The 25,627-nt window shown below is 41.9% G+C and overlaps 1 protein-coding gene across 1 annotated transcript in view; it reads left to right on the top strand.

The window, feature by feature from the left end:
* HMCN1 (hemicentin 1) overlaps positions 1–25,627 on the top strand; it is a 206,021-nt gene that overhangs the window by 75,269 nt on the left and 105,125 nt on the right. Inside the window, exons 12-23 of the mRNA XM_075760556.1 lie at positions 8,606–8,747; positions 9,171–9,298; positions 10,026–10,139; positions 11,350–11,508; positions 12,265–12,459; positions 13,426–13,524; positions 15,056–15,183; positions 17,138–17,282; positions 18,795–18,907; positions 20,172–20,331; positions 21,165–21,339; positions 23,657–23,784. Of these exons, the coding sequence (XP_075616671.1) occupies positions 8,606–8,747; positions 9,171–9,298; positions 10,026–10,139; positions 11,350–11,508; positions 12,265–12,459; positions 13,426–13,524; positions 15,056–15,183; positions 17,138–17,282; positions 18,795–18,907; positions 20,172–20,331; positions 21,165–21,339; positions 23,657–23,784 (1,686 nt within the window). The remainder of the gene's footprint in view (positions 1–8,605; positions 8,748–9,170; positions 9,299–10,025; positions 10,140–11,349; positions 11,509–12,264; positions 12,460–13,425; positions 13,525–15,055; positions 15,184–17,137; positions 17,283–18,794; positions 18,908–20,171; positions 20,332–21,164; positions 21,340–23,656; positions 23,785–25,627) is intronic.

The following is a 25,627-nucleotide window of genomic DNA, read 5'->3' on the forward strand; positions in this document are numbered from 1 at the left end:
GGAGTTAGCTATGTGCATATTTATCAAGTTGAATTAATATGGCCTGTTTTGGTAGCTTGATGTTTTCATACACATAAGTAATATCGATTGGGGGATGGGGATTTTAAGGAATTCAGGTTTTTTTCTTTTTTAATTTAAACAGCATGTATGCTGAAGAGATTGATTTGTGGTGGGTTTTTTGTTTCCTTCCGCCTCCAAGAATTCCAAATACACAATTAAAACTCAGATCCCTGAAATCTGGGTGATGCTAAGTGTGATTGGTGATGCTAAATGCCTTGGGTTTGCATGTTGTCTGGTGTAACTAGACACCGAAGCACTTCTTTTAATGACAGCAACTGTCTCTTGCCTCTGCAACACAGCTGTATATAGTATGTAGAAACTTTTACGGCTTATGCGTGTGTGTATGTTGGTGATTAGTAGAGCTGTTTGAGTTCAGTAATCTCAATATATGATGAATTCCAGCAATAGATTAACAAGAAGTGAGGCAACACTGACCATTTGTCTTATTGGGAGCCACCTCAGGTAAGGAAGTGCAGGCTGCTGTGTGTTGACAAAGGTCAGCGTACTGTTCAGATGTATTTCTTGATCTGAATGTACAGGTAGAATAAAATCATACAGTGTAGTTACTGTTCTGTCCATAGCATGGTGGGTTCCCTTTGCCTGCTTATTTACTGAATGTTTGAAAATGTTTAACTGCCTGTCTGGTATCACCATCACGACTGAAAGGCATTTTTAGCATCTGCTTACAAGTAGCACTATTAAATCATTCAGAGTGATCGATGCTAGAAGAACCGAAGCCACCCCTGCAAGAAATAAGCATACATATTATGTGTTCCACCTGCTCGCTTAAGAAATGAAGTGTGTGTTTGAGCACTGAAGAGTTGTCATTGCTGTAACAAAACTGCTAAGTGATCTTTTGCTAAGGCAACATGTGCCAAGAGTGCTGTCCTACGGTATAACGGAGCCAACTATATTAGATGTGCAGCGGGGGAAAGTGGGGTATATTAGCCTGGCAAGATGCAAGTGGGCTGGCTACTTTAGGGAACTGATGGGGACACTTCCCAGCCAACTAATAGCTTGAAATCTAGGTTGGGGGAAAAAAAAAAAAAGCCCAGGAGATAATGTGTGTGACTTGGCTCAATGCAAGCAGTGGTAACGCTCAGGTACATCCCAGACGAGGAGTGGAAACCAGACCTGAATGAACACAATAGGACTTCAGCGCGAATGTGCTTATATCTGGAGGAATTCCAGGAAAGGGACTGTCTGGGTGGACAAAAGGGAAATCACCTCCATGGCGTCACCCGGTGCTCTGTTCCCTCAACTTCCTCTGGTCTTTTCTCTGAAAAGGGTTAATACAGAAATAATCACCTTTATATATACACTTAGATATATGGATATATCACTGTAGTAAGGAGAAATTTGTTATACTGTACTGAGTTCTTTAAATGGAGAAAACAAGACAGGGAATAAAATTGAAGTATTACTGTTTTACTTGCTATTTCAAATTGAGAAAGTTAATTCAATGCAAGGTGTCTGTCCTAAAGAATGAAAAGCAGTTTAGTGCCTTCTGTGCTTCTTTCTAGGTTGTTATTTGGAACTGTCTGAGGAGTTGATTTTTTTTTTTTGAGCCTGCATATTTTAAATTTACTACCTGAAATCTGTTACCACTGTGCCACTTCCACCCCTGTTAGAGCAGGAAGTAAACAGGTTGAACTCTCAGCAAGGCTCTTGGATGCCAAAGTATCAGTAATCTCTGAAAGAGAGCGCTGAATCGGTATGTATCCTTGGTGCTAATTGTTGCTCACAGCAGGCTCAATGATAGTTATTGGGCTGATTTTCAGAAACTGGCCTCTTGCATGGGAGATAGAGGTTAGCAGAAGGGTCGGGAATTGCCTCAGCCGCCTCTCTGGAGTTCTCTGCCACTCCAGAAAATTAACGAGTATGCCCAAGTTCATTTGTCTGCTCCACACAGCTGCTGTTCGTAAGAAGTTCTTTTCTATGTGTGGTGAAAGGGAACTGATGAGGGCAAAAAATTGGTTGCCTTGTTAGACCCATCACTCTTATGGCCTGATTTAATGAGTTGGCCTGAATTTATTGTTTGGGAGGTTTCTTTTGATAATTTTCCCTGGGTGAGAGCCTCTACAGATCAGTACAAAAGCAGGACAACCAAAGTGCTCTCGTCCCGCTAGAAATATCTTTACATTTCCTGTGTCTCTTAGATAATTTGTTACAAATTCAACTAAATAAGTGACAATTAATCCTTTTGTAACTTTTTATAGTATTCAGATTAGGAAGAGTTCTTACCCCAAAGAATTTAAGTCCAAACTTGATGAAAGATAAAAAAATTAGGGTATTAAATAAAACAGGAAATTAGTGTCATGCATCTTAATTTTTGTCACTTGATTTCTTGGTTTTGCTCACTGTTTTCTTGCTACTTTCTCATAGAAAATGTAGGCCTTTAGAAGGACTCCTAAGAGAAGTTTTGGAGGAGTGTAACCACAACATGATTAGAAATCAGTACTTCTAGATGTCTTCTGACCTACCCAGACCTCTGGTTCGAGGCAATATACCACACGGATCTCTTGAAAACTAGCTTCTTGCAGGGCATTTGATCTCTGTTACTGCAACAGTTAATAAAAAGCACAAGGAAATCGTTAATTTAACTGTTAAGTATTGTACTAGCAGCTGTAGGGAAGGTGTTAGATGGGCGACCTTTCCAGGAGGGCTGTGTGCAGTCCTTGGTAATGCATAGGAGCGCAAACAAGTTCAGTTTACATTTCAATAAAGTGAACTGTCTCTCTGGCATGTGAGGATGGGGACACATCCCCTGAGAAGAGCCCACTGAGTCCAGAGGTCGAAGTCCCCTGTTTCTGTAAACATCTCGGTGTACCGAGATGGTGTTTCTTTATCCGCAGCATGTCAGCGCGGCTCTGTGGAGCAGGAAGCCTGACTTTTCCATTTTCATGTTCAAAGGTGTCCACCAAGTGTTTTTTCCTGAGTCTACCAGCTTGTAGGGCTGAGTACAAACCTGGGTCAGGGACTTGAGAAGCAGGGAACCCATTTCCTTTCCTTCTGCAGGTCTTTCTCCTGCAGGGAGGTCACTGTAAAGGCCAGCCACGCTGTATGCGTGGTGTCAGGCAACTTCTTTATGGCCTTTTGTTCACAGCTAGTGAGTACTTACCACGTGCTTAATTTATTCTGACAGAGCCTGCATATGGTCAGTGAATGCCAAGGAGGTGCAGGGAAGTTATGAAAGACAACTTTGAGAAGACTCTTTGACTGTAGTGTGTTATCTGCCTGTCTTTTGGGAAGTAGCTCTTTTGGCTGCAGACAGAAAACGGGCGTTCCTTCCCCTGCTGCCTTTCAAGCCAGCTTCCTTAGTGCTGGGGTGGGTGCTGCATGGTATATCACAGCAGATCAAGTCATTCCCTCCTGCAGTAGCAAAGGGTGCCATTGGCATTGGTGAAATTGCAGCTTGTGTGTACTCCCTGCCTGAACAGCAAGATGATCTCATTAGCGCTCCCTCTCCACCCTACAGAAGCTAAATTTGTGCTTGGAAGCTTGGTGGAGAGTCTCACAAAAGCAACGATGGATGCTGCTGCCGTGTATCTCTTACCTGAGCTAGTGCGTAAGCCGTTGTGGAAACAGATGTTTCCGCAGCTCGTTGTGCGGCGGCGTGTTTGCGGAGCGCCGGGGCAAGGGATGATGCGGGACGGCACGCTCCGCGTCCTGCGTGGGCCAGGCTGCGTTGGGAGGGAGCTCAGTGGGAACTTGGCAGCTAAGGGGGACAGCTGGCAAGTGAGTGAAGCGAGATAACGATGTCCAAAGACAATATTCCTTTTTAATTAGGTTCGCTTGGTTGATGCCAAAAGTACAGCTGAATGTGACTGGCTGATTAATGCTGAAGGCTACTTTTTGTTTATCCCTATTGAATGTTTTGATCTTTCTTTATGCTGTAACAAATCTGTTCTCAGCTTCCTATTCAAACAGGAGCCTTTGTCAGTTTTTCTGTTTTATGTGCAATTTTTCTCCTACACTTCTTTCCTTTGGCTTGTGAACAAAAGTATAAAATTGACTCGAATATTAATTCCAATGCATGTTGCTGAAATGTGATTTAAACTTTAATAGAAATCAGATGGACGGAGCAGATTCCTTTTGTGAACGTAGTGACGGGTTATGTGTATTTGTGATGGAAAAACCCCACACATAGGTGTTAAAGTGAATTCTGTCCCTGATCTGACTTCAAAGTGGAAATCTAAGCTCTGGGAGGAATTCTTTAATATCTGCATAACGCCGGTCTTCTCTCTCACTTACTGACATACGTTCATAGTAGTAGAGCTGGATATTTCCCCCCATGCCTTCCCAGTATGCACCCTTGACACTAAATGTAAGTTTTCAGGCAGTTTGAGCTCAAACCCATTCGCTTCTGTGTTTGTTTCCATGTGGAAAAGCTAAGGCATATCCGTAAAACTCACACTAACACAGGAATTTGTAGATATCGCTGTGGTCGCGCAGGACTTCAGCCTGAAGAGAATTAATTTTTCACCCCAACACTACAGTTTCTGTATTACTAAAAGCGGGGGTTTAGGAGAAGCAACTGCTCGTGCAGCATCTTGGTAGTTAGAAGCCCAAGTAGGGCAATTCAGACCTTTTTATAGTGAACGGACTGGACGTGGCGATGGGGCTCCATCTATTCTCATCCGGTATCTGTAAGAATGCAACCACTGCAGCAGTTTGTGCACGTTTGTTGCCAATTTTTACAAGGATTGGATTTTTTTGGTAGAATTTCACTTCCTCAAGACCTTACAGTAAACAGCCGGACCCTCCTACATACACGCAGTCACAGGAAGAGACTAGATCTAGATTCAGTTTTCCAAAAATGCTCTTAATGTAAAAGGCAAGAAAGAACCTTGAGGCTGCCGCACAGAAACGCTGATACTTTGAGTAATGGTTCAGTCAAATACCAGCTGTAGGGTGGCTTTTGGGGGAAAGCTTCTGTTAAAGAAAAATAAAAGCCTGCAGAAAGTAGTGAAAAAACATTGGCAATAAGTCTTTTTTACTAATAAAGAGTGATAAGAGGGGTTTGTTTTTTTTATGTTGCATGAAATAGTTTGGAATTTGCTGTCCCTTTTTATGTTAAATTTAACTGCTTCAAATGGTTTTAACAAATACTAAGGCCAAAGATGGTTACAAGTGTGAATGCTTCAGACCCTGGAATCTTCACGCCAACCTTCTTTCTCTTCAGAAGCTTTACACATGATCTGTGTTTAAAAGGCTTTATTCTACAGGTTATGTACATGGACTCTTTCCAATTCATTTTATTGATTACATGTTAAATGGAAATACGTCTTCTACCTTCTGCTCACCTCATACTGTCATTGTGTGACAATAACTGCACGGGCAATGGTGTGCTGCCAAAGCACGATGTGTGAGTGCCATCGGAGACGCTTTCCTAGTATCAACACGAGCGTAGACCTTCCCAAAGGCCAGAGCATGCACAACATCTCCCAGAGTCTCCTGGCTGAATTTAAAAGCAAATAAAAATAGCCGAGAAAGCTGTGCACATCATGAATCACTTGAGGACAGTTCTGTAACTTGCACCCCTTTCTTGCCTCTCCCTGCCCCCTCGGATCTGGATTTAATCCTAGTATTTCTGGAACTACAGCTCTGCCCTCCTCCGGTGCCTGTCCTCTGGGAGCTCGGAGATTTCGGAGCTGTTACAAAACGCGGGAGGGACTTTTCAGGACCCCGCAGCTTTTTATTAAATCTACAAGTAAAAAACTAATGATCTTGGGGAAGGTTAATGGACATAAAGTTAAGAAAGGAAGTGAGGCATTATGTGCATCTGTGTTTACAATTTTGCAACTGTGTGCAAATTAGTTGCTGTTTATTACTTATTCCTTGTCTTTGGCAATATAGCGGGCGGCTTTGCATACGCTTTTACTTACACATCTCAGAATCCTTTGCAAGCTCACATGTCTAGTTAGTGACTGAAAACAGCCATCAGGTCCTGGCAATAATAGTTCTGCTCCCCGGAGCACCAGGCGCCCTACGGCGTGAAAAAGCTTTCCTCAACCCAGCAACGACCTTTCTCCTTCAAGGAGGGGTTTGTGTGCTTGAGAGGGATGGGCGGCTAAGGTTGCACGAAACACCAACATGTGAATTATTCATGAAACTCAAACACAATTTATTTTAAATAAAAGTACACTAAAAAAGTTAAAGTTCTGTCCATGACTGGCACGCTGATGTTACTACTAATTATATTTCAACTCGCTGTATTTTCCTTGGGCCCCTTGCTCTCCTGTTCAGTAAGAGGGCTTACGGGACAAACCCTTCTCCGGTGGCTGTGCTTGGGGCAGGCAGCACAGCGCCTGCTCTCCGTGGCACAGCACTCCCCTGCCGTGCGGGGCACTGGGATGTAGTTAGTCCGTATTACCAAGGGCCGTCGGACCTGCAGAGGCACAAGCACCTTGTTAAAGTCAGCAGAGTGTGACTCGACTGAGGGTATCTGTATACTTGCCAGCCTGTATTTCCCAAACCTGTGCTACTCTTGGAAAGCCCTTCCATGTGAAGGGTGAAGAGATCTCCTGCTGTTGTTATCTGTGCTCTTAATTTGATGTTTGAGCACTTGAAAACCATTTAATTTCTCATTATCTCATTTTCTATCAGTTGCTAGTCCCCTCTAAGCGTGCCGAGATCCCGGGGAGGAAGATTGTTTTCAAAGTTCTGTGTTGTAATGCCATTTGCTTAAGAACTGACTAAACCCCGCGGTGTTTCCACCCTGCGAGGAGGCAGAACCTGCCTCGCTTCTCTCCTAGCAGCAGCACTAGGTTTGCAGGAGAGTCTTTTTTCCAGGCCAGAAACACTGTGGTTTTTAGTTAGCAGCTTTGTAAGCAAATGGTATTACAACAGAGGACTTGGACAGTTATCTTCCTCCCCACAGCGATAATGAGCAGGGCATGGTATTAATCCTGCCAGAAAGGCGTTTGCAGTAGCACTCTGAGTTGTTTCCATTTGCAGTCTGACAACTAGAACGATTTCTGCTGTTCACCTGGAAGTTGGATAGCAGCACACCTTCATCTTCTCCCTGATGGATCATGCCACACGTAAATAGACTGTGTGTACTGCCTCTTAGACGCGTTATTTCCTATGCAGCCGCGAAAACGTGTCAAACATCACCGGGGTCTGTAGGATGGGGTGTGTAATTCCCACTGAAGCTAATAAAAAAGAGTTGTGCAGAGCAGCCCTAGATTCAAGGTATCTCTGAGTTACACATAGTTAGTGTTTTACTCTCCCTTCCTCAGAGTTACGCTTAGGCTTTTCATTCCATGATTGCTAGTAGAAAGATCGACTGCAGAGGAATACTCGTGTGTCATTAGCAACGGGCAAAGCTCCAAGGTGAGGATTGATACTACTGATCTAATAGGAGCCAGTTTCATGCCCTAATGAAGATGAGGTAGGAGCAGCTCGTACTACAGGTTGCTACTTTTTCATCCGTTAAGCGGTGTGGATCTTTTTCTTGCCGCTATAAGTAAGACAAAATCATACGTACCATAGAAGAAAGTGTCAGTTGCCGCAGCGAATAGTTTTGGTGGTGCATTTTACTGAGGAAGTCTGTGTAAGGATGCCAGCGAATGACTTCGGTGAACTTACCGATCCCTTTTCCAGTGAAAATGCAGCTGAAATCTAGAATGTCCCTTGGCATTCTTAACCCTGCAACATCAAGTGTCTTCAATGTGAGTTTGCTGTTAACTACCTTCTGTGTGCGTGCACGTACGTCGTGACTCTGATTTTCATCGTTCAGGTTACAGCCTTACTGTCGGCCTGCCAGAAAGCTTGTGCTCATTGGCTTTCCTTTCCTGGAGTCGGCACAAACTTGACTCAAATTTGTCAAAACTGTCTCTGTTGCTGGCTTGCTGAGTTTTAAGTGTGCATGAGAAATTCTTAGGTTAATGACTACATAATTATTGCGTTCAAGTTAAATCCATGTGCGACCACTAACGCTCCCATCGTTTCTATGCAAAACGGTGAGGTGGCACTACGTGTGTCAGCGTGGCTTTGTCACCGCGATGGGTCATGTTGGTGAACTTCACTTGGTTCTTTGTCAGAATTGGTGCCCACGTTTAGGAGCTCCAAAGTCTGCACCTCAGGACAAAGCAAACCCTTTGGGCATGTGAATTAATTTGGTCTCTGTGCCCCGAATCCTGACTTACTAACTTAAAGGCGTGCGTGTTTTATGCTGAGGAATTGGTACTGTGCTAGAGGAAGGGAGGAAACAAGTGGGCTTTGAGAAAGAATAGCTAATTCAAGAAAGAGCAACTCTCTGAATAATGTTATAAGTAAACAAGAGACTTAAAAGACTGTGTTATCACCAGACTGATTATATTTTAGTGCAGTTACTGACCTTACGATGCAATTCGTAGGGGTCTGACGATAGTTAGCTGTGTTAAATGAAGGCACTTGTAGGGAATCATTCACGTGTCCTTTATTAGGACTGTTTTCTCACTATAGAGCTGTTTGAAAATGGAAATAAAGTGATTATTATAATCTGTAAGCGCTTTTCAAATGAATCTTTTCAGTTGCTGCTTTTAATTTCTTTTACTAGAACCACCTAGAGTTGTCATTTCACCGAAGAATCAGACTTTTACAGAAGGCTCTGAAGTGTCTATCAGGTGTTCTGCGACAGGGTATCCAAGGCCCACAGTGGTATGGACACACAACGATATGTTTATTATTGGATCGAGCAGGTAGGGGTTACAGCTTTCTGTATTTATTTTTATTTTTTTCCTATGTGAGAAAGAAGTTCTGAAGAATGCCAGAATATTCAGACAATTTCTTGTGTAGGAGCCTGAGTTTTGGAAATAGTACCTCAACCCTTTGCCTTTATAACTCTTTAATTTCTATTTCCTCATCTCTAAAATAGAATTACTTTAGTTCTTTTCTTCAGAAGGTTTTTTTTATAAGGTTAATTTAAATGCTTTTCACAAAATGCATTGATGTTCTCTGGTAGATATAATAATACTGATGTTGTTTATTACGAGAAGGAACCAGCACTAACTGTTAATAAACCATCTGGTCACGCTGCTGCTGTTGCTGCTTGGAGCGTGGACATAACAGTTACTCTCTTTTCTTTAACTAATCGTTTTGACTGGTCCTCGGTGTGTTCCCAGGTACAGATTGACCCCAGAAGGCACCTTAATCATAAGAAAGGCAAGTCCAAAAGATGCAGGAATTTATGGTTGCTTGGCAAGTAACTCAGCTGGGACAGAGACACAGACATCCACCCTTACATACATCGGTCAGTAAAAGAAACAATGTAGAGAAATTAAAAAAGCAAACTAATACATCACTGGGGAGGAACTGTTAAAATTAGTAGAACCGTACAGAACATACTGGTAGAAATTTCAAAGAACTCAGAAAAGATGTTGACCAGCTCACAGATGTCCTTTTTGTTGGCTGTTCAAATCTGAGTAGTACTGTTAGGTGATCTCTGGGGCTTCATGTTTGTTCTTATGCTGTTTTTAAGAAAAAAACAAAACTAAAATTGGGTATTAAAGTGGGGTAGGTTTGCAAACCTGAGTATGTCCTTGGAGAAGGAATCACATTTCTGTAAATTCCGGTAGTGTGCTTAGCACTCTGGAGGCTTAGCCCAAATTGTGTACTCTACAGAGCACATTATTATATTAATAGCAGACTACTAAAATTCTTGATGACCAACATCTGGCTGGAGCGGGAGAGAGACTCGGAATCTTTTTACTTTCTACATGATCAAACTCTTCCAATTCTTTCCTTTAAATTCCCATATATTCTGCATATGGTCCAGGTCCTCTGGGCATCTCAGACTCTACTTTTTCCATTTCCCAGTGTTTGTCTGACACCTTACTTGATTTTTAAGGTTTTCTGACTTGTAAGGCAAATATTCTTCCATATAACAAAGGTGAATTAGACTATGTCATAGTTTATGTCTTAAAAATAGTATATGCTTTGGATGACGAACTAATTTTTTCTGTATTGTTTCTTTTTAGAGGGCCCAACATTGACTGTAGTTCAAAGTGAAATTCTGGTTGCTCTTGGAGACACAACTGTTATGGAGTGTAAAACAACTGGAATCCCACATCCCCAAGTTAAATGGTTTAAAGGTGCACTTACTGCTCTGTGTTTGATTTATTTACTTTAGGAATAATATTTAGAACAATGATCCTGAAGCGACTTTATTTTCTCAAAAGCTTTATGTAGTGTTCAACCAGTGACTGACCTGTGAAATTCTCTAAATTCTCTAAAGATTCGGCACTTGACCTTAGGGCATAAATTCTTGCTCTTGTTTAAATATGATGGATGAACATACTGTAACATAATTAACAAGAAAACGCCTCTTGCCTCTTGCCTGCTTAAATAACGTTCATTTTTTTTGTCAGAAAACGTTTAGCTATAAAAATTGCGAAACATTTTTCTATTTTTCCCATCGAATGTTTGCTCAAATATCTTTGCAACGCCTAGGGAATTTTATTTGTTCTTTTTGAATCTCAGAGGTATCCGCTACGGTTTGTTAAGTAGTGAGGCAGGATACTGGGTATCACAGCTGCAGGAGTTTTCCTGGAGTTAAATGGGAGTCAGAGAATCCCATGTCTCGGGACTGAACGTTTATTTTCGGGAAAAGCCGTTGGCACCTGTGTGTGCCTGTATAAGCAGCCTGCCTCCCAATTTTCTGAAAAACCAGTAATCTTGTTAGGTTCTGGGTGCAGAACAGATAGCTTATCCAGTCTAGTCTTTTGTCTCTCTTGTCTCTGGCAGTAGCGGAGGGAAGCACAGACCCCGTTCTGGGCTGTTTGCAAATAACCTTCCCTCAAAGGAAGCTACTTCTGAACTCACTGCAGTCAGTGGTTGGCTTGTATCTTAAAGCAGGCTTTGATACTCATCCCAAAGAGGACGTGGGTCGATTCTGAATGTTACACATCAGTACTGTGGCTCCTGCTGAGCTTGAGAGGTAGCAGAGTTGTTTTCTAGGTTTTGTGGAGTTCTCGCCTTGGTACAGAGCTGGCAGACGCGTGGCTGCCACACGTAGTCTCTAACTTGGGAAGAAGAAATACAGCCTGGCACACTGTCCTAGTTCATGCTGGTCTCTGTCCAAAGCTACTTGGGTTTGTGTTCCCTTTGTGAAACAAATAAAAAGGGGCTGTATCTAATGTAGTAACGAATTTTTCCACTCATTCAGTGGAAGTCAGAGTACTCATCTGCTAAATGAACACAGGCACCTTGGGAACAGATCTCGAACTTGGACACTGTTGTGTTGGAGTAATTTTGGTAAATACCCTGTTATATTTCAGTTACATTTTTTCTGTCTGGACTTAGGTGACTTGGAGTTGAGGGCATCAGCGTTTCTCATTATTGATACTCATCGGGGTCTTTTGAAGATCCAGGAAACGCAAGACCTGGATGCTGGTGACTATACCTGTGTGGCTACCAATGATGCAGGGAGAGCTTCTGGAAAGATAACTCTAGATGTTGGCTGTAAGTAGCTTGCAATCTAGACAGGAAGTAATCTGATTTCAGCATTTCCATGTCTGGTCCTTGTTTATCTGAACCTTTCTCACAAAGTCGTGTGAGTCTCTGTGTGTGCTGGGAACTCCTTTTTGGTGGTGTTCGCTACGCTGTTTCCTTGTCATATTTGGACTCCAGCTTTCCTTCACTCTTACTTCTTTTGCAAAGCATAGAAGTTAGGAAGAGAGAGGCAGAGAAGGAGGAAACTGTTCAAACCTCCACCTAACATAATTCTCAAGTAGAAAATATATTGTACTAACCTAAGTGACTATGTAAGGTTATTGTAACTTAGCCCTTCCTCTCCTCTCTTCCTAATTCTTTCTAACTGCTTGTGGCCTGACACATCACGTCTTGTTAAACGCGTGTTCCTGTCAGGCACATACACTTTCTGAAGCAACGAGCAGCGCTGTTTGAAAGTGAGGAACTGTATAATGCGAACACTTGAGCATGCGCGTTCATCTGATGGGGGTGGCTGTATCTTCATTTTTTTGAGGTGTTTAGCCTATTTCTGAGCTCCCCTTTGTAAATACAGAGCATGCGAGGCTGCTTCTGTAAGGTGCTGCTAGAGGTGGAAATCCATTGTCAGAAGAATAATTGTGCATAATGGGACATAAATTTAGATTGTCAGTAGCGTAAGCAGAACGCTAACGTCATGTTGCAACCCCAATTCACTTTGTGTGTGCTCTTTTTTTTTTTCTTTTCTTTTTCTTTTTTTCTTTCCCCCAGCTCCCCCAGTTTTCACACAGGAACCCAGCGATGAATCTGCAGATATTGGCTCGAACATCACGCTGCCGTGCTATGTTCAGGGTTACCCAGAACCAAAGGTTAAATGGAGGCGGCTAAATGGTGCTTCCCTTTTCTCAAGACCATTCGCAGTTAGTTCCATCAGTCAGCTCAGAACGGGAGCTCTAGCTATTCATAGTAGGTAGACCGAACTTTTTTTGAAAAAGATTCCAGAAGGAAATATGACATATGTAATGGATTTAAGTTACTACGCTACGTTATAAAATCGTTAACCTTGTAAAAAGACTGGATCTTTATCAGAGATGGTGTTTCTGATGCTGACTTCATTGCTTTTGACATGCAGTTCATTTTCCCTTGAGTTTGTGAATCCGGTTGTGTTTGGTCACTGGCTCCACTCTTCTTCACAGAAATTACGACACCTTAGTTTAAATAACTGTGGGTTATGTTCTCTGTTGATTCTGAGGAGCCATGGATTTTCATTGTTTGGGGTGGTTGTTTTTGGGTTCTGGTTTTGTTGTTTGGTTGTTTTTTTCTGAGAGAAGTGTTTCTAAACTCATTGGTTTAGGCAAGTCCTAACTTGGGTAATAACTAGAAATTGTGCAAGTGGCTTTGCAATTTCAGTTATTTGGAGCATTTTAGTCACCCTTACGCTAAATGATGTTATTCTGTTTTCTTAATTAGCTCTTTTACTCCTTTCCAGACATAATCAGGTTGGGTGAAGTAATTCCTCTCTACATACAGTGTAGTAACTCGTGTCTTACGTACTACTATGCGGGTTGTCTGTTCACAGACAGACACACATTGCTGTACGTAGTAAGTGGTACTCCACAGTAAATGCACTACGTGATAGCGTATGTATGTGTGGATATATAGTGTACTGCCATATATTATTTATGGACATTAGTATGTACCGTATTAAAATATATGCAATATATAAAGTGATGAAAAGTATCATATATATATAATGGGTTTTTTTTACTCAAGTGCTCATATAGTCGTTGCTTCTGTACTTGGTGACAGATGGAAAGGAATGATGTGGCTGGAAATGGCTATTTGAAAGGGAAAACGCTAGGGTATCCATGTATTGCAAACTTCTCAGTATCGCATCAGATGCTGCAACCTGATCTCTTCCCCCCGCTTTAGGTTTGTGGGTCAGTGATGAAGGAACTTACGTCTGTGAAGCTGAGAACCAGTTTGGAAGGGTTCAGTCGCGGCCAGCCACCATCACAGTGACTGGACTGGGTAAGGCGGGTTAACGGCAGTGACGGCCGTGAGAGGAAAGACCGACAGCATTTCAATACCCAGAACGTACCGGAGGCGGCGATAGTCGGTGGTGGTTGCGCAACACGTAGGCTCTCTGTGGGCTGTGTACATACGTGGTGACATATCTGTATGCTTTGAGCTACAGCTGTATTTACACATATGTCGTCATCCACTCACACTGAACTAGAAGACGTTTGCATGGAATATTGTCATTTATTTCAGTGAATGTAGCGCGTTAGAACATTGTCTTTTCACTGGCTATGTTTGTTTGAATTGGTTCCATCTACACTTTATAACATGGGCCTTAAAAAAGTGATTTATCCTGTCTTCTGTTTCTTATTCCTAAGTAAATTTATTAAGGAATGAAAAATCACCATAATGATGAATGCTAACGATGGGCTTTCTGCCATTTAATTCATCTTAGGAAAAAAAAAAAAAAAAGCAAAGCAGCACTGAGCTTGCTTAGGTCAGTGTGTTGATATAACTGGGAAGGAATCTTAGTGATCCAAGAAGACAGTAAACGTCTAGCTTTGACAATAGCTGTGCTGTTAAGGAGTTGTTTATTATCTCAGTTGGACAATTGGCAATAAAAGCAGAAATAATGCTACGGAATGTATACATTTCTGGGAGGGTAAGAATGGAGTCCATCTGCCATCAAAGAAACCATTTGTTAACCTCAAACATGTGGTGGGAATCTGTAATGCTAGTAGTATTTGATAGACAACATGTTTTTACCTATTTCAAAGTGTTATTTAATCCCCGTTATTTAAAATTAATTTACAAAGCATGTGCACAGGAGCGCTTTCTCTTGGCTCTTTACAGAGCATGCAGAAGTTGCTGCTGGGCTGTTGACCTCTATTCTAATCCCTTAAAATGTTATGCCCAAAGGAAATTGCCACTTATTTTTTGTCCTCACCAAACCTGCTGCTTTCATTCTTTGGTATTTTGCCCAAGTAAGGAAAAATGATGTATCAACTTGGTAACCAGGGGAACATGAGTTTTCAGGGAAACGCTGGATTGGATCCAATTTCAGCTGGACAACATCTTCCGTTTGCTGCAGTGATCCTTAGTCTCAGGACTAAGAAACTCATGAACGTGTGGGGTAGCACAGGAGAGACAAGGAAGCTGGAGGAATACATGTACAGTGATCCTAAAACTAAGGACTGGGGCTTTTTTCCTGCCTGCATCGTTGACATTTTAGATACCAGAAGCCCATCTGGTGTTTTTTGTCATAAAATTAAGTACGTTGGAACTTCCATGCTGTTTATTGACACCTATGTATTTCTTTTTACCCCCTTTTTTCCCCCTTTCTGTTTAATTTGTATAATTTTCATTGTAGGAAATGTTTCATGCTCTGTATTTGTATAGTACTTTGTACAAGGAGACCTTTGGCTGAAGCTGCTGCAAGTAGCATTAGTGACAGGACTAATAGTGAAAATTCAGGTGTAATACTTTACATGAATATATAAAAATTCCTAATAATTTCTTCTAATTCTTTCTTTTGTTCAAGTTACACCTCTGATTGGAGTAAGTCCAGCCACGGCCAATGTAATTGAGGGGCAGCAGCTCACTTTGCCCTGCGTGCTGCTCGCTGGAAACCCTATTCCAGACCGGAGGTGGATTAAAAACAGCATGGTGGTAAGACTGATTTCTTTCCTATAAGATTTACTGACAGAGAAAATCTACAACTGCCATTTCGAGCCACAATAACAACTTGGTTTCATTTACCAAAGCTGACCTACAAATATACTGATAGGTTTTACGCTTACAAATAAAGATGCTTTGTGAGATTGGACTGCCTCCCGGGAAACAAAGATCCAGAGGCGTGGAGGTGAGTTACGGCAGACAACACGCCTCAGCAGGAGAAGCCAGTTGGCTGTATCTGGAAGGCAGTGCTCGCTTCTGAGTTTCTGCAGGAGCTGGCGTTCAGACTACAGCCGTTCCCTGAGAAAGGACAGCTTATTGCCGTTCAAAATAGGAAAGTGGAGCGTGGCATCATCCTGACGGTTACGCCTCACTCCGGTCACTGCCCACGCTGGGAAATTCTAACTCTTGGGGAGATCAGGGAATAGGAGATGGTAGTGTGCAGGTGTGAAGGTCTAGAAAAGAATTTGGAACCAAAGTATTTGTGAATTGTCCTTTTATCTTCTACTTTACTAGCTTTTGAGGCAGTTTTACACATTCTCTTTAGCTCCTGAATTTCAGCCTTAGGCTCTGAGTATAGGAAGGCTAGTGGAATATCCTGCCAGAACGACAAAAGTGCTGGAATTGAAACCCTGGTAACTGAAAAGCATTTCTTTCTCCCTATTCTTTAAAAATAAAGATACTGGACAATTTCTGTAGATTTAGGGTTTTTTTAACATCACGACTTTTAATGTTGCTGATGGGATGAGACAGAAGTCAGCATTCCTGTCCCACGTACTCCTTGCGTAGCGGTGCACTGCTCGGCACGCGAAGGCAGGTATGTTTTATTTCCGCCTTGAGCGCGTGCCGTTGGGAGTTTGTAACTCCTGCAGACACAAAGGTGGTGCAGACACCGCGCCTTGGTTAGTTGTCTGAGTGAAGTTTCATTTCTTTAGTAGTACCCAAATTACTGACTTTAACATCCTGGTGAAGCCCCGCTGTTTATCTTGCTTACTAATTTCTCCCTAAATTAATTAATTAGTTGTAATTAAACAATGATAGCGATTTTTTTAATTTATTGTCACTAAGCAGAACCCTGGTGCTACTTGGCCCTTTGCTTGCTGGAGTTTTCTGCTCAGTTTTTGAATCCCTGAAAATCATTGGACTTTTTTTAGACTCTGTAAGTGCAAGTAGCCCAGGCTGTAACTCCTGTGAGAAATACTGGCAGGATCCTCCTTGTTGAGTTGCTAATTCCTCTGTGTAGTAGTGCTGGTTTCCTGTAATTGTAAGCTTGTGGCAAAAGCTACGCTCTGAGGAAAGTGTTGGAGTATGTTATATTTAGAGAAGAATGCAGCTTTTTCTGAGCACGGCATGACTGGAACAGTTTTGCATTCTAACAACTTTTCTGTAAGGCAAGTCTGTGTGGCTGAGCTCATTGATTTTGTTGTTGTTGCTATGGGGTATCTAACTTTAAAAAAATTACTGTCGTGAAAGTTAGAACTTTTCTTATCTTTGACAATGGTATGCTTCAGAACTGGTCTCTTCTACTTGATGGATAGGATCTGTTTGTGGAAGAAACAGTCGTCGTGCTCATCAAGAGCTGATCTACGATCAAATTGGGTTACTGGAATAACCAGCAAAAAATGCAGTAAAATAATTCCGCTAAGTTTGGTTTTGCTTCAGTGCATGATGACAACATGAGTGGCAGTTCTATATGTACTTTGGCAGAGCAGAGGTGCTGTTACAGATCGTAATCTCGCTCCAGCAGTAAATATGAGGTGCTACCAAAATTCTTATTAACATTAGCTTTTTATGAAAGATGGAAAGTAGGAAAAGCTCTGATTAAATTCTCCAGGAACATATAATTTTTAAGAATATGAAACAGTCAAGTAAAGCCACGCTGCATCCCAAAGTAAATGTTACCGGTGAGTATTTTCTTCAATAAAACGTTACGTCACTCTTTCGGCAGCTGGTTCCCAATCCCTACGTTAATGTTCGCAGTGATGGAAGCCTGCACCTTGAAAGAGTTCGGCTGCAGGACGGTGGCGATTATACCTGCATGGCAAGTAATGTTGCTGGGACAAGCAACAAAACTACTACTGTTAATGTGTATGGTAAGGAACACTGTCCTGCTGCTTTTGGGCTGAATGCAAGATGAGAGTGCATTTCTTACCAACAGGAGCTCTCACTAGAGAGCTTTTGGTACGGTTATACTAATTTCTCAAATTCCCTCTTTGTAGCGATGTTACTTTGTAAAGTAACACGGTGGGAAATCGGATCCACTGCACAGGAAAGAACTGAGCGATTGAGACTGTTGTTAAAATAAAACAACCATTTAGTGATCGTAAAAGATCCTAATTTTTAAACACCTACAAAGGTTGAGCTCTGCAGTGTTCATCTCTAGCTTTATTAACAAAACAGGTGCAAGTGGAAATTTACTGGAAAACCATGGAAAGTGCTGTCTGGGGGTTTCATAACTGATATAAGGAAGCACAACTCGTGGGAGAATTAGAATTAAAATGAATTATGAGTTTGGCAAAATGTGTTTGGTTTCTTTGTTTGTTTGGGGTTTTTTCCCCCTCCCTTTTTTTTTTTCTTTAATTAAAACATACCAAAAATTACACTGAGGGCAAGACAAAGTGTTAGCGTTGTGGTCACCCAGCTGAAGGTACTGGTATTAACTCTGTGTGGGGTCACAACCACTTCATAGCTCACAGCCCGAAATTTTCTCACGTGTTAAATTAATCGTGGGAGATTTATTTTAAGCTTCGCTGAAGATGCTGGAACATCCTTTCACGTTAAGAATAGCTATTATTTTTTAATACAGGCAAGTACTCAGTGTCTGACAGGGTCTTCCATGTCAACACTAGTTTTTGGAATATTTCAGAACTCGAGAACAGAAAGGAATGTATTTGTATGTCTTTAGAAGGATCTAGTTTTTGGTATTATAACCTTAAATCTGATCTTCTGTTTTCTGTTGTTAATTCACAACTAGCTCAGTTAAGCAGGGGAGCTGGGGTTCTTGTTATCTCTTGTTACTGATTTTGTGAGGTGATCTGGTGTCTTTATTCAAGTTCATCTGACAGCCAGTCCCTGCAGAAACCATCACTGCAGTTAGCACATCTTTGTAGCATTTATAACAGATAGAAAATAAGCCTGGAGTGTGATCAGTTCTTCGCTGTCATATCTGCTCTATTCAAAATGTTGTCCATCGATGGAAGCTGATTCAGCCCCAAAAACGCTGAACCCATTCTCACAAAAAGTGCTGAATCACGTACAGGATCGTTTCAGGAAGCCTGGCCTAAAGCGTTGTCAGAGGACATTGTAACAAAGACTTTCTGAAACGATTGCAATCAGCTATGTGAAATACCTACAGTGAGTTTAAAACTATACGTACCTAATCCCATGGTCAGCCTCCGGCGGACATGCTTTGTTGTGAACGGGGATTGATTCTGTCGTGACAGACTGGAGAGTGGAGGGGAAAGTGGCTGGGCATCGCCAGAGTTCAGAGAAGAGGCTGAAAATATCCTAACCCTGCTGCCTGTATGAAGGAGTAATTGAATATAAGGATTTTATTATTTGAAATCTGTCTTCTGCATGTCTTTAATATTTGCCTTTATTTTTAGTTCAGCCAGTTATTCAGCATGGCCAGCAGATATTTAGCACCATTGAAGGAATCCCAGTAACATTACCATGCAAAGCGAGTGGAGTTCCGAAGCCATCTATTGTCTGGTCCAAGGTAATTTCTCATCTTTGAGCTGTTCATGGTGAAAGACAAATTGAACACATCGTTTAGTTGCAAGAAACATGGCCAAAAGCCTCAGTTGTGAAGGACCTGGAAATCTCCGTTTATTCCTGTCTGCTTTTGGTTCTTAGAGCAGCGCTTTCTGGCCGTGCTCCAGCCACAGATCAGTGGTCTGTTCTTTGGAAGGGCTTTGGTTATCGCCATATCTTTGTTTTTAACACTTTAGAAATTGTTCATATCCCTGTTATGAGTTGATAATTTGAGATTAGGCAACCTGCCACAGATTGAAAGTTCATTTTTGTTTTGGAAGTTTACTTTTAAGTTGACTTTTTTCTTCTGAGGAAAGTGTGTCTCATAATGGCATTCTGGGTCACTTTTCAATCATGTCCCTGGCAAGCTGTCCACTGAGGAGCACCACAACCTTTTTGGGAATTTGTCTGAAAGTCAGGCACTTTTTCCCCCCCTGCTTGAACAGCATTGTTTCTGCTAGTAACAGTTCTACTCTGTTGGTTTGGCAGGGAGGAAAACAGGAGAGACTGCGTTTCTTAATTATCACCTGTAACATTCAGTACAGCCAAGGAAGAGCCTGCTGACTAAGAAACATTTTATATAATGTATACAAGATCTGTTTTGACTTCAGAAATGAATGTCAAAATTAACTCAGTTGAAACCTTGATTTTTTTTTTTTTACATTTTCTTTTAAGAATTAGGATCTGTAAAATGTAACAAGTTTTCTGCATAAGAATCCCTCTGCTTCTGCTCTTCTTACTGCTCAGACAGTGACACTCACGGAGTGTGAAAAGTTAGTTGAAGTTAATTTGTATAGATGGAATTTCAGGGCCAGGCTTCTTAGTTAACATCAAATATTTTGTCCATCTCAGCCATAAACAATAGAAGCAGTACTGTAATGTAACTTGAAATATCACTCAATTTATTCAGACTGCCTGCAAATTGTTTGGTCTACAGAACTGCCTTAAAGAGCATGCAGCATAGTGCACAGTAAAAAATCAGACTCTGTGTTATATTAAAAATATAGAAGTCTTCATATGAAGAATCACTTACAGCAATGGAGTAAGCTAGAGGAATTGCTACAGGCACTAACAATTTTTATATTACTTTAATAGTGTTTATGCTTTCATTAGATTTTATTTTATCGCTGTAAGCTTTTTCTTTTATTGAATGAAATTATTGTAATTTGGTTTATTTTAGAAAATCCAGGTGCTGTGGACTTTTTTTGGTTTTCTTTTTCTTTCCACAGAAAGGAGAAGTAATTCTTTCCAGCAACGTGAAATTTTCCGCAGGGTCTGATGGAAGTCTGTACGTAGTTTCACCAGGGGGGGAAGAGACTGGGGAATATGTGTGCACTGCAACGAATGCTGCTGGTTATGCTACACGGAAAGTCCAGCTGACCGTCTATGGTATGTGTGGGCTACAGTCAAACGTAGCGTTGTTGTCTCTCTCTCCCCCTATTGTGTTCTACTTTAGATGGTAAAATCCACTTGGATTGTGAACTAGGATACCCACAGTGCAAACGGGATTTAATCTGATCTCTGATGAGTGGTTTTGACTTTGTCTGAGATCACTGGATCCACATACTGGGCAATTTTACAAACGGCTGATACTCAAAGGCTTATCCTTCAGCCGTTACAATTCTCTTAAACCCTCCTGATACCTGTTACCTTGAGTTCATGAACTAGAATCTTGGGCTGATCATATTTTCATCTTTTATGGAAGTGGACAGGAAATGCCTGTATAGGAATAGAAGTTCCTGCTGATAGAAGAATGAAGATTCATTAATCCCACTGGTCCCAAAGCTTCCTACCCTCTCCCAATATGATAAAAAATTACATTTAGGTGTAAGCTTGCTTTGCAAGGCTTTTATGGCTTCTAGGTATTGGTGCTGTAATGTAACATAATTCAGGTGTTGGTTGCAAACTACCTGTGCAGTACAGAGCTCAGCGTGTGCGTGAACTACATCGTTCTGGGGGTACCCAGCTTTTCGGGTAGATAGTGCAGTCTTGCTGGCATTTGTGGTATTGCACAGAGGCGTCGGCCAGCGTCCGAGCTACAGGCACTGTACGTCAGCATTACGGTGGTTTATGTCTATTGCAGACACGTCATTAAAACTAGGATTGTAATGTTATATACCTGATAAAAAAATAGATGTTTAATCTGAAGTAAAATTGTATGGTGTTACATTTGTGCAAATACATATATTCATTGCAGCTTCTTAACGTGTTCCATGTTATAGTGAAACCTAGAGTATCCAGGCCTGGAGACCAGCAAGGAAATGCATATGATAAACCCATAGAGATCTCAGTAATTGCAGGGGACGATGTCACACTTCCATGTGAAGTAAAGAGCTTGCCACCCCCCATAATTACCTGGGCCAAAGAAATGCAGCTCATATCTCCATTCTCTCCAAGGTAACAATGTTGGGTGAAAACAAAAGAAAAGTGAAATTGCGTCTAAGCGTTCAGGATTTCGGAAGGGTATATAATTGCCACAGGATCAGTCAAAGGTATTAGGCTGTCTTGTTTTACTAGGTCTCAAAACTCTTTCCCAAACCAAGCGCCTGTCTCTTTCCAAAGGATCCCAAGACCATGCATCATTGCACCGCTTCCATTCCCGTGCATGCTTATACGCAACCTCAGGAGGCCAAGACGAAAGAGATCCTGTTGTTTGTACTGCGGTGGTGCCCAGAGACCCACATAATCTGTGTCTGATTATAAATGTTTAAAAACTGTTTTTCTTTTCTTAAGCACTTCATATTTATGCTCAGGGGAGCATTGTCTGTTGCTCACATGAAGTCTGGGCTGCCAGCAGAATACAGATGGTGATAAATGTTTGGGAGTGCTTACAAGGGCTTATTGCTGGCTGCGTTTTTGATCCAAAAACTCTCCAGATATTCTTGAACATGTGAAAACATAGCTAAACGCTCATAAAAATGTTGAGTAGACAGCCTTAGAAGATGAAGAGTTGGAAACTGTCTTCTATACAGCATGGGCCACAGTGTTGGAGTTCTTCCTTGTTATTTTAGTGTGGTACCGAAGCAGAGAGGAACCGAGCAGGTGGTTGTTCTCTGTGTGTTCCCAGCTGAAGCGCCAGGTACTGTCACGGGGCGTGCTTGCGCTTTCTAGTCTTCAAGTTCCTCCGGGGGGGGGGGGGGGGTGTACAGGCTGCAGCTGTACTGCTAAGCCAGGGGATGGTAACGCTGGCCAAACGCACGCTGTAGCGCTTGCTGGGCCTGTCGTCTAGTGTCTCTCACGGCTCCCGGGGGAAGGAATCAGCCAGTGTGTGAGCTGAATGAAGGAATGGAGCCTCAGCAGCTCAGCGTACCTGGTGAAGGAGGCTTGCGCACAGGGACTTGGTTTGTTGTTAGTAATCTGCGTGGAATTCTCTGCCGTGGCCTGTGAGCATGTTGCAAGCGCTAACGAATCCTCATTCTTGGTCCCTTATTTGTCCTCATTTTACCTCAGGAGACATTGATAAATTAGGCTACTTGCTCGTGGCTGTTGTGGAGAGATCCAAGTTGTCCAGAGCAGCAGAAGTCCAGCTCAGCCCATTCCATAAAATTGTTTACAAATGTCAGCACGAGTTAAAGAATTAGTCCAAACAAAATTGTTCGAGACCACCCAAAGATGATGTTAGAAATGTGACCTGTAAACAAAAGTGAAATCAGAAAAGAAAGAACTTTTATCAGAAAGCAAATGTAATTAGTGGACAAGTTAACGGAAAAGAAGTTGCCCCAGCAATCTGTCTTTTGGGGTTATTTAAAAAAAAAAGGTTTAGAAAGATATGGGCAGCAGAGGAGGAGTTATAATACCAGATAGATTTGGGTGACCTGGAGGAAATACACTTCTCTTTCTTTGCATTCATCTCTCTGGGCCATTGCAATCCCCAAATTCAGCACTTATGCCCGTATGGCAACATTGTCCTCGTTAGACAGTGCCAGAGAAAGGAAGACAGACCATACCACCAGTTCCCACCAGCATTCCCTGAATTCTGTACATAACCTTGAGTGCTAGACTTGAATTTCCTCTTGTCAATTCTTAGCTGTCGTTTTTTCTTCCCTCCTCATTTATTTTCCCTATCTTTATTACTTTTGACTTCTACATAAGGAGCTTTTTGACTTCGCTGGCCAATGTATCTTGTAATGTTACAGGCCTGTGACCAGAACTGTAGTAAAAATTAATGCTGTGTAGTTAAGTATTTACTGATGAATAATGACAATTTCTATAAATGCCAGAACTGGCAGTTTCAAATGGGAATGCTCTTCAGAATCCCCTCATCCATCTTGGATCAATGTAGCATCTTTTTTTGCCAGGAGGAAGTAGTATCCAAAGTTGTTTAACTTTCTGACCCCGCTGGCCTGGGCTGAGCCAAAAATTTTGACAGGAGGTTGAAGAGCTCCATTTCTCTACCTGCTTTTTTTGGGGATTTGTTTTTTTTTTTTTTTCATTTCTAGAAGCGAGACAGATTTTAATATGTCCTGTAAGTAGCTAGAACCAAATATTGTAATTTGGATGTTATATTTTAGGTATTTGCTCTGTATTCTGAATGTAGTAGCTCAATAAAGAGTTAGAAAAAGTAAAGTAAGTCATAGTTCAGTAATACGGCACAGCTCGTGTGCCCTGTAGTATGGTGTTACTGTAGCTCGTAGCAATCATTAGCAATGTGTAAGTGGAGGTCATTCGCCTTTCAAACATGTTTATACAGTGTATCTGCTGCTTATTTTTCCAGACACACTTTCCTACCCTCAGGGTCAATGAAGATCAGTGAGACACAAGTTTCAGACAGTGGAATGTATATCTGTGTAGCCACAAATATTGCTGGGAATGTGACTCAGTCAGTGAAGCTAAGTGTGCATGGTAAGTTTTAACCTAAAGGATAATCATCTGCAGGTTTCTACATGGAATTTAGCATCGTGCAGAGCTTTTCAAATGTTTTTCCTTCTGTGCATTAAATACTATCGACCTGTATTCTTTCAGGTTGTATTATCTTCATGTGCAAGTTGTTATTGATTATGTGGAAAGGAAATATTGTATACACACACACATATATATGGTATATTGTATACACACACACATATATGTGTGTGTATATATATACACACACACCCACACACTCTTCCTTTAATGTTCCTTAGACTTGTGGAAGAATTAGAGCACAGTAAGACATTTGACTCTAAGTCAACCAGAGGGGTCTTAAGAACTGAAAACTCGTTGTAATGCACTTGGGTGTTCTCCGCGGAAGAGGTGTCTCAGCAGTAAGTTTGCAAACAGTAGCTGAGAATAGCAACCTTGGCTGAGGCTTACCGGTGTCAAGTTCCCACCAACTTGATGGGAATTACATATCCAAACTCTTTCGGTAGCGAATGTCGAAGTTTGCTTGCACAGCGGCTCAGGTGGTAGTGAAACCGGTGTGCAGCTGTGCCACCTGTGGACAGGCGGCTGCTCCTGTCCGGGTGCACAGCTGTGTGCCCATACATTCTGCTGTACCCACCTTCGCAAATAATGCCATAACCCGTCTTCCTGTACTCTCACCATTCAAACGAGCACCCTGGGCTCGTGCCCACCTTCCTCCCGCTCCGTGAAGGTGTCTAGTTGCTCAAGCTAGGACCCTTGTCCCTGTCCCTCGCCTTCTTACCACAGATCATCACGTTCTCACTCCCTCGTCTCTCTCCTACTCTCCCCACACTGGGGCCTCAACCACAGTCTCTTACGCCCTTACACAATGTCGCATGGCGTTGGCTCTGTGCTCTCTCATTTATTCCTCCCTGCCTGTGTCAGACAGAAACACGGGCTGTGGCACGCGTACCTCCTGCCAGTGCCAAAGCACAAAGCAGAGCGGGTGCAGGAGCCGTGGCCTGGCACAGCCCAGACGAGGCTGGTCAGTGGTAATTGCGGGTGTATAGATAGTTCTCCTGTGGTTCAGGGAGAGTTGGGAAGTGTTGCTGCCAGTGCCCGTTGCCAGCACGCATCTTTGAAGTGGATCACATATCGCAAATGTCCCAGATTGGAACTCCTGCCCCCCAGCAGCTCTGAAAGCTTTAGACTCCAATAATTCAACTACAATGGCTAGAACAGAGTGCTGTCTGGTTCTGCCTCCGGAGAAGTCTGATATCAGTGCACATCTTTGTTTATCTGTACTTGTACATTAACAGAGAGTCTGGAAAAATGGCACTTGTTATTGTTTCAGACATTCTTTATAAGTCTTTTTATTGTCAGTGATCCTTAGAAAGAAAAACATTGTGGCAAAAGAGTTCTGTTGTATTTATATTATTCTTTGGGACCAGCAAAATCTCTTCCAGTCATATTTTATCTCCTTGTCCGAACTTGTGTTTGGAAGCATGCAAAGATCAGGGATTAGAGGAAGGAAATGAAAATGTCAAAAAGAAAATGTCATTAACTTTATCATAAAAGCTTTTGAATTGTTTTGTGTTATGAAGAGCCAGTACCCATAGCTCAGTATAATAATATTACACTACTCATATGGAAGTCGTACGGTAGAATTTGAAAAGTAGCTTCTTCAAATAATTTAAGCGGTAGGGTATCATACATCCTGTCCTATGCCGAGAACGTGCAGGTCTGCTTCTTTAGTCTCCTGAGGGAATTTGGTTTCAGTGAATAAGGAAGGACATTTCCTAAAATGCCAAAAAAGGAAAAGAATTTCATAAAATCACAGGATGGTTTGGGTTGGAAGGGACCTCAC

The sequence above is a fragment of the Balearica regulorum genome, chromosome 8, assembly GCF_011004875.1.
Source record: "Balearica regulorum gibbericeps isolate bBalReg1 chromosome 8, bBalReg1.pri, whole genome shotgun sequence".
NCBI classification, from domain to species: Eukaryota; Metazoa; Chordata; class Aves; order Gruiformes; family Gruidae; genus Balearica; species Balearica regulorum.